General features: G+C 42.4%; 1 protein-coding gene across 1 annotated transcript; it reads left to right on the top strand.

The window, feature by feature from the left end:
* The first annotated feature begins 578 nt into the window (after window positions 1–578).
* On the top strand, window positions 579–9,546 carry LOC110507754 (TLC domain-containing protein 1). The gene is made up of 5 exons (XM_021587966.3): window positions 579–674; window positions 1,703–2,307; window positions 5,006–5,088; window positions 6,361–6,443; window positions 8,529–9,546. The coding sequence occupies exons 2-5, from the start codon at window positions 2,102–2,104 to the stop codon at window positions 8,928–8,930; spliced, it is 774 nt and encodes a 257-aa protein (XP_021443641.1). The 5' UTR covers window positions 579–674; window positions 1,703–2,101; the 3' UTR covers window positions 8,931–9,546.
* Window positions 9,547–9,801: the final 255 nt, after the last annotated feature.

Below are 9,801 nucleotides of genomic sequence, written 5' to 3'. Positions count from 1 at the left end.
CCACCACAAACAAGCACTGAGCTAGGCTGAAACACCTGCATTTTGGAGCTGCCTTACTCAGGAAAGCAAAAATAAACCATGATTGTTTTCAGCTTTATTAACTCATTTTTTAAAAAGTAATTGTTTGCAAACTGATATGTGGCAGATTTATTTCTGTCAATATTCAACCCTAGTTTCAACCCTAGTTTAAGGGACTCATTGTCCCATTCTCTCCACTTAACCCTAGACTTAGTTTTCATGTGTCCATGTTGAACTTTGAATCTCTGGGAATGAGCAACATACCAAAATAACATGGAGACTAGACACAACCACATTTTGGCTTAATTAGGGTGCCAGTGTACTAAGGTCTTGAATACCAAGATTGTAAGGGCTAATGATAACATAATGGGTCTAAGAGAGAATGGCACTGAGCGAATGGCTGTTTTAACTACAATAGCATTATCAATACAAGTGCAACAGGTTAGTTCTTGAACGCACCCCTGTTGCCCTGTCAGCAGCAGGTGTGTGCAATTGTAATTAAGGTTGGGGCTTCCAAGTAGGCCTGCCTTGTGTAAACAATCATGGCATTTTGTACCATTCAGGAATTTCCCCTTGACCTTGTGAAGGTTATTGTATGAGAGGAGGACAAGAGTGGGGGTGTTGTGCTTTAGTTCAAATTCTATGGATTAAGAGCTGTAAGTATGTTTCAGGTTTGAGTGCCCATACCCTTGAACTATTTATCTGTCAAATCCCCCACATTACACAGGGTCTGCAACAACATCATGCTTTATATCCTGCATATGCATCTTCATAACTTTTATGCATTCCTCCAAATCCCTAATTACATATAGTCTTCATAAAACGACAGGGAAAGCCACTGTTGTTTTGAAGGCATGTTGAGACATTGAACTAATACATTTAACCACTTAGTATTTGCTTTGTACTGTATGTGGGGGCTTGTAATTGACACATGTGTGACATGTTGTACACACAGGGGTGAATGTAAAAGGCATGTGGACATGGGCTCACTGGGAACCGAATAGGCAAAAAGGAGGGACTAACCTGAACTTGTCCAATAACAAATGCAGATCCCCCCCCCCCCCCCCCCTTACATGTTTTGCTACGGTTTGCCCTAATGAATACACCCCATGTAGTAGTGTTCAGGCCCTGGTATGTTGCCACTGTTCCCCCCTCACTTCCCCAACTGGGCCAGAGAGGCCAGCTGTGGGGAGTGTGTGTGCTCTGTTTATGGAAAAAGTGTAGGGGGGAGCAAGGGGGAGAACAAGACAGTGGTTTATGGAGCAGCACAGTTTCTCAGTAAGTGAGGGAGTGTTAGTTGGCTGTTAGGCTAAATTAATTAGTTGATTTGCTTTTCCATTTTAATGAGAGTTTCAGAGCTGTGGTCTCTGTGGCTACCACCAAACTCTGTCAAAGTTGACAAATGTTTGTGTATCAAACCTCAAATTCACATTTTATACCGCCTGCTCTGTGACTGTGACTATTTCTCCAGCCTGACCCCTTCACATTTTATACAGCCTGCTCTGTGACGGTGACTATTTATCCAGAGAAACAACAAAGAACATTGTTTCCTAGTAATGATTTAAGTTACAACGTTACACTCTATACCCTAATAATGTTTTTAGCCCTGTCATATAGTTCAACTTTCTTGTTTGTGTTAAGTAAGATGTGGCCCCTCCTTGATTCTCTGGTTTTCTGGAAGCAGGCCACCCACACCACTCCCTCTCCACCACTCCCCCTTCTCTCTAGTCATAGACAGAGACAAGCAGACTGGTTGAGTGGCAACACACTACGAGAGGGGGGAAAAGATCTGTAGAATTGAATGAGCTGTTTTAGCTAGTCTCCCCCTCTGAGGCCGGGAAGTAGAGGAAAACGTGAGAAACGCTGCTTCTATTCTCTGAGTAGTTCTGAAACGAGCACGAGGGGTAAAGACCGCATCTCTAAAAACGACTTCCTTCAAACCCCTGGAACTGTGACTGTCCTGAGGAGAACACTCCCCTCACACACGCCCCAACTGACCGTGGAGGCGTGAGAAGAGCCGTGGAGAGGAGCAGCAGACGAAGCACAACAAGGAAGAAAGTAAAAAGGAGAGGGGGAGGAGAAGATGGAGGCCTTGCTTCCTGTGTTGCAGCGACACCCTGGAATGTCTGTGTTGGTGTGCGCTCTGATGTTCCGGGTGGCCCACCGACTACTACAGAATCTGCCTGTGCCCAAAGCGGTAGCAGTGGATGACTTCCGCTCCTGGAAGTGGAGGAACCTCTCGGTCTCTATGGTCCACTCCCTCCTGACAGGGACTTGGGCTATGACCTGGTGAGTCACTCTCTGCACTGGGACACCATTGTTCATTCACAGTGGATCCACATGATGTGTTATGTAGGGGTGTGTGGAGCTGTAACAGTCACTGACAGGGGAGAGGAGGAGAGTGATGAGCATGTTCAGACGGGAAGATGTGAGGAGACTAAGGAATTCTCAAGTTGGGAGGGAAATGCCACAGTACAGCCTACCCAATGGCCTTCTCAGGAAACAAATACTTATTGAGCTCTGCGACACTAGGCAGCAAGATGTTCATTTTATGCTTGTAGTTTAGAGTAGCTGATTAGGGCAATAAATGTTCCCCTGTGTAGTTAATAACTATCTGTGTCAGATTATTGCAAATGAGGCAGATATTGAGTCCGCAAAGACAGAGCCTTAATCAGATTGTGGAAGTTTAGAAAGCACATCTGTTTTGACATAACAAAAGATAAAAAAATTCTTGAATCCACTCAAGTCAATTAGCCTAACTAAATTAGTGTCATGCCAAAGATTTTTTTTTTTAAATCCACTCATGAGAATGGTGATGTAGCCCATTTTCGAAGAGAGCAAGTAGGTAAACGGGAAAAACCTGCTGGCTAGATGACTGTTGTAAAAGCTGTTATGTGAGGTGGGGACTTCTGAAGGATTACAAATCGATCCTCCATTTAGTGCCAGATCGGAGCCATGACACATGATGTTACACACACTGTTTTTGTAGTACAAATAGATATACAGTACCAGTCAAGTTAGGACACACCTACTCATTCAAGGGTTCTTCTTAATGTTGACTATTTTCTACATTGTAGAATAATAGTGAAGACAAACTATGAAATAACATGTCATGTAGTAAAAAAGTGGTGAACAAATCAAAATATATTTTACATTTGTGATTCTTCAAAGTAGCCACCCTTTGCTGATCTAAATAAATCCGACAGTGTCACCAGCAAAGCACCATCACACCACCACCTCCATGCTTCATGGTGGGAACAACACATGCGGCAATCATCTGTTCACCTACTCTGTGTTTCACAAAGACACAGCAGTTGCAACCAAACATCTCAAATTTGGACTAACCAGACCAAAGGACAGATTTCCACTGGTCTAATGTCCATTGCTCGTGTTTCTTGGCCCAAGCAAGTCTCTTATTCTTATTGGTGTCATTTAGTAGTGCTTTCTTTGCAGCAATTCGACCATAAAGGCCTGATTCATGCAGTCTCCTCCGAACAGTTGATGTTGAGATGTCTATTACTTGAACTCTGTGAAGCATTAATTTAGGCTGCAATCTGAGGTGCAGTTAATTCCAATGAACGTATCCTCTGCAGCAGATGTAACTCTGCGTGTTCGTTTCCTGTGGCGGTCCTCATGAGTGCCAGTTTCATCATAGCGACTGAACTTGAACAAACATTCAAAGTTCTTGATTTTCGGTATTGACTGACCTTCATGTCTTAAAGTAATGATGCATTGTTGTTTCTCTTTGCTTATTTGAGCTGTTCTTGCCATAATATATTCTGTGTACCACCCCTATCTTGTCACAACACAACTGATTGGCTCAAATGCATTGAGAAGGAAAGAAATTCCACAAATGAACTTTTAAGAAGGCACACCTATTAATTGAAATGCATTCCAGGTGACTACCTCATGAAGCTGGTTGAGCAAATGCCAAGAGTGTGCAAAGCTGTCACCAAGGCAAAGGGTGGCCACTTTGAAAAATCTCAAATATTGATTTAACACTCTTTTTTTTGTTTGTTATTTCATAGTTTTGATGTCTTCGCTATTATTCTACAATGTAGAAAATAGTTAAAAAAATAAAGGACCCTTGAATGAGTAGGTGTCCAGACGTTTGACTAGTAGTGTGTGTGTGTATGTATATATATATATATATATATATATGTATGTGTGTGTGTGTGTGTGTGTGTGTGTATGTATCTATATATATATATATATATATATATATATATATATATATATATATATATATATATATATATATATATATATATATATATATATATATATATATATATATATATATATATTACACAGTACCTACACTACTTGGATAGCTGACAACACATGCGTACATGGGCAGGCTATACAATTTATATATATATATATATATATATATATATATACACACAGTACCTACACTACTTGGATAGCTGACAACACATACATACATGGGCAGGCTATACAATTTAGGCTAGTAATAGATGTTTTATAAAGCAGTTATATTCGACAAGCTGCTGTTCATGTAGTTCACTGATTATTGCCATACGTGCTCACCCTGACCTGCTAGAAATCATCAGGTCATGCATTATCAAGGGAATGAACTGTCTCACCGTAAACTTTGCTATTGACCTTGTGAAGGCACAAAGCATCTTGTAAAGAAGCAGGAGAATTGCTGTTACCAGATCATTATATTAAGTCTGTGCTTAGTCAGGCTATTCTCTACAGCAGGGTTTACCAAACTTGCTCCTGGGGCCTCCCCTGGTTGTACGCTTTAGTTTTTTGCCCTAGCACTACACAGCTGATTTTCAAATAATCAAAGCTTGACGATGATTTGGTCATTTGAATCAGCTGTGTAGTGCTAGGGCGAAAACCAAAACGGGCCAACAGGACCACGTTTGGGAAACCCTGTCTCCACATTGAGCCCTGTGTCTGAATGAGAGGAACTCCGACTTCACTGTCCATAACCATGTATCCCTGTCCTCTCCAGTGTGATCATTTCCCCTGAGTTGGCAACCAACATTCACTCCTTCTACACGGCCCCGGCCTACATGCTCATCTGCATCTCATCAGGTCAGTCACTACCCCTTTAAGATGGCTGCTAAAAGACCTGTGTGTGAAAGGGTTAATTAAAAGGTAAACTGGGAATTCATTTACATTGACCACAAATGGTGTGGGAGAGTGGGGTTCATTGTGGGGAGTCTGTAAACACTTCAACTTTTTGTTGTAATGGCTTCAGTCTGGCTTGATCCATTTAAGTTAAAAGGCATGGAGTGGATCCTGAGCTTGACAGCTACTTTTGTTCCTAATAATAGCTGGGATATCCTGGGGAAATAAATACTCTCCCACCTTTCAGTGGCAGCCAGATTGAGAGAATGATTAATGCAGATCCGCCCATCTCACCAGCTTGCTATGGGCACCAAAACGAATCCCCTAAAGACCCAGCAGTCAACAGCCCTGCTGAAAGATGTGATGACGAGATGTGACTAGTGTTGATGTTATTATTTTGTGTGTCTCGCATGCATGTAACTGAAGCTGCAGGTCTGAGGAGAGCCAGCCTGACAGCCGCAAACCTTCCATTCCATTGAGACAGATTGCCATTTATAGAGGTTCACACAACACTAATTTTTGAAATGCAGTCCAAAGCGGTTTCCCTGTGTTTTTCTTTCAAGTGTAACACATGTCCATGGTGCTGATAATTAGGATGGACTATGCCAGTGCGGTCCAATATATTTCTCTCCGCTGATATATGTAGGACAGGGAAGTCCTGACTATTTTGTTTATGGTACTACTGTTATCAACCATTTAGATGGCCTCCTCTGTTGTTTGGACCTTGATAAGTAATCCATAGAAATAGAATCTCCATAGAAATAGAATCTCTGTTCCAATATCCACACTAGCATAGAATATGAATGAAGCAACGTATTGGGCATGCATTCAAAGGGGTATGCTGGAATGCACGTTGGAACGTGGCCTAAGATTAGATAGCTCTTAGATCAACTCTGTACTGGTATCCCGTGTATATAGCAAAGTTATCATTACTCATTGTGTATTTATTATTACGCGTTTTACTTTTCAAATCACATTTTATTGGTCACATACACACATTTAGCAGATGTTTGTGGGTGTAGCGAAATGCTTGTGTTCCTAGCTCCAACAGTGCAATAGTGTCTAACAATACACACATCGAAAAGTAAAACAATGGAATTTTTTTCTTGGCATTGTTGGGAAGGGCCCATAAGTAAGCATTTCACTAAGTCTACACCTGTTTGTGATGAATACCATTTTATTTAGAATGCTCAAAAGGCCTCGACTGAGGCATTGCTCTTTACTCTCCTTTGACAGGATACTTTGTACAAGATGCAGGTGACATCATTCTAACTGGACATGCAAGAGGATCCTGGGAGTTCTTAATTCATCATGTTCTGGTAAGATAATTTACCTTTTTGTTTCAGTTTGTACCTGGTAAGAATTTACATATGGCCTTTTTTTTTAATTATATATTTTTGGTTTTGTTTGTTACAGCAGCTACTGCTAGATTGTGTCTGAAGGTTAGATGCAGTATTTTAATTCACTGGTTTTGTTTTATGACCTTGTGAAAACAGACTGATCGCTGCGCTCACGCTTTGTTTCAATTCAAGCTAAGTGAAGTGAATTGAAACAATGTGAGCTGTGAAGGAATTTTGCAGATGACATCTTAATATTGTATGGTGCTAAGAGGAATCACACTCCTAGGGGGATTTACTGTGTCAGTAGTGACATTTTAAAGGTGACACAGTGCGGGCCTATTCTGTCATCTAAATGAACGCTCCTGTGTGCCTATCCCTGACTGCAGGCGAACAACACCCACCATTGTGTGGGGGGATGTGTGTTGTGTTGAACACTGATCTGAGGCACACATTGAGCTGAGCTTCCCTGTGTCTCCGATTAGTCAGTGTACACTATATATACAAATGTATGTGGACACCCCTTCAAATTAGTGGATTCTGCTATTTAAGCCACACATTGCTGACAGGTGTATAAAATCGAGCACACAGCCATGCACTCTCCATAAACAAACATTGACAGTAGAATAGTCTTACTGAAGAGCTCAGTGACTTTCAACGTGGCACCGTCATAGGATGCCACCTTTCCATCAAGTCAGTTCGTCAAATGTCTGCCCTGCTAGAGCTGCCCCAGTCAACTGTAAGTACTGTTATTGTGAAGTGGAAACGTCTAGGAGCAACAACGGCTCACAGAACGGGACCGCCAAGTGCTGAAACTCGTAGCGTGTAAAAGTTGTCTGTCCTCGGTTGCAACACTCCTTACTGAGTTCCAAACTACCTCTGTAAGCAACGTCAGCACACAAACTGTTCATCGGGAGCTTCATTAAATGGGATTTCATGGCCTAAGATCACCATGCGCAATGCCAAGCGTTGGCTGGAGTGGTGTAAAGCTCGCCACCTTTGGACTCTGGAGCAGTGGAAGCACGTTCTCTGGAGTGATGAATCACGCTTCGTCTGGCAGTCCGACGGATAAATCTGGGTTTGGTGGATGCCAGGAGAAGGCTACCTGCCCAAATGCATAGTGCCAACTGTCAAGTTTGGTGGAGGAATAATGGTCTGGGCGGTTTTTCATGGTTCGGGCTTGCCCCTGATTTCCAGTGAAGGGAAACCTTAATGCTACAGCATACAATGATTTTCAGGGGTGGGCAACTCAAGTCCTCAGGGGCCTGATTGTCACACTTTTTTTCTCCATCCTTAGCAAACACAGCTGATTTAATCAAATTGCATTCTAAACTGAAGGTCGTGATTAGGTGATTATTGGAGTCTGGTGTATTAGCTGGGGCAAAACTGTGACCCCAATCAGGCCCCCGAGGGCTGGAATTGCCCACCACTGCCAGCTGATTCTGTGCTTCAAACTTTGTGGCAACCGTTTGGGGAAGGCCCTTTCCTGTTTCAGCATGACAATGCTCCCGTGCACATAGCAAGGTCCATACAGAATGGTTTGTCGATCGGTGTGGAAGAACTTGACTGGCCTGCAGAGCCCTGACCTCAACCCCTATCAAACCCCTTTGGGATGAATTCGAATGCCGACTGCGAGCCAGGCCTAATCGCCCAACATCAGTACCGGACTTCACTAATGCTCTTGTGACTGAATGGAAGCAAGTCCCTGCAGCAATGTTCCAGCATCTAGTGGAAAGCCTTCCCAGAAGAGCCACCTGTAGGCTGTTATAGCAGCAAAGGGATCAACTCCATATTAATGCTCATGATTTTGGAATGAGATGTTCGACAAGCAGTTGTCCACATACTTTTGGTCATGTAGTATTTGTCCCAATATTCTGACCACTAGTTGGTTGATTAGTGTTTTTTTGGTGAGCCATTAATCATACAGTATATTCAATATAAATTGTAAATTTTTCCCCAGTTTTACTATTGCAAAGATTACAGTATCCCAATTGCCTTACAGCAGTAAGGCGGCAGAGTGCCATTGGTATGTATTAACTACTTTCTCTCTGTCCTTCCCTTCCTCAGGTGCTCTGGTGCTTCCTGTATTCTCTGTACTCACACCTCTACGTGGCCGGTGCTGTGGTGGCTCTCTTTGTGGAGGTTAACAGTGTCACCCTGCATTTGAGGCTAATGCTGAAGCTAGCATCACAGCAGTCGTCCCCTCTGTACCAAATCAATAAGTTCCTCAACCTCTTCACCTACATCGTCTTCCGCCTCAGCGCACAGTTCTACCTCACATATTACATTGTACAGAACTACTCCTGGATGGACAAAGGAGGCTACTTCCTGGTTACCATGACTCTCATGAACACCATGATCCTGATCTACTTTTATCGTCTTCTCCGCGCCGACTTCTTCCCCCGGAGCAGGGCTCACATGGAGCAAAATGGCACCCACAACAACGTCAAAAAGTTCCTCGCTGAATGACACCGATAGTGACATGACCGTATACCTGATGTTGTGTTTGGTGTGTTTGTTCGGTTACACATCTCATCGCATTGTGTCAAGCTGTGACTTTATTATTATTATTATTATTATTATTATTATTATTATAACAACAACAAAAAAGCTCTCTCAAAGGCTCGTGTTGTCGTGAGAGGCGGCCAGGAAAGGATGTGGACAGTGGTACATGCCCTATAGTGATGATTATGCCCACTGTGACTGAAGATCCCTCACTCACACTAACTGGGCAGCATACAGTGAGAGACTGACTGGTCTGTTCACACTGACTGGGAGAATCCTACTAAATTACTTCCAGGATACTGTGCCACTTTTGCTTCTGATCATAGCTATTACAATTGTTAACAATATAGGAATTTACATGATTCATGTGGAATGCTCTTTTACAGAAAAAATGCTAACAATCATACATGCATACAGTAGAGAAACAAACTGCCAAGGATAACAGGGACCACCTTGGTTGCTGTACATCCCACCCCACAAATTCTGTCAGGTTTGGCTTAGCAACATAGTTTTATTGAAATTTCCACTAATAGGATTTTGTAAATGTACTATAATACAATCAATATCTGACACTAACAAATTGTCCGACAATACATCTGTTTCACTTTCATTCTTCCCTGTTTGGTCTCAAAAGGTCAACACCAATACATAGGTGAATGGCATTCTTACAACAGCGACCATTCTTTTCATTCCATAAATCTAACGAGTCTTGGTAAGCCATAGTAGTGCCTATACCGCAGTTCCTTCAACAATTTTCCCTGGATAGCCCCCATAGTATGTCTATAGATGGTGTTGGGGAAGCTACTCAGCGAAAAAAAAAAGCTTCTTCTCACTG

This window comes from Oncorhynchus mykiss, chromosome 27 (genome assembly GCF_057628025.1).
Source record: "Oncorhynchus mykiss isolate SJ-2025 chromosome 27, ASM5762802v1, whole genome shotgun sequence".
NCBI classification, from domain to species: domain Eukaryota; kingdom Metazoa; phylum Chordata; class Actinopteri; order Salmoniformes; family Salmonidae; genus Oncorhynchus; species Oncorhynchus mykiss.
Note: the sequence above shows the minus strand (reverse complement) of the source record. Positions and strands in the feature narration are given on the sequence as shown.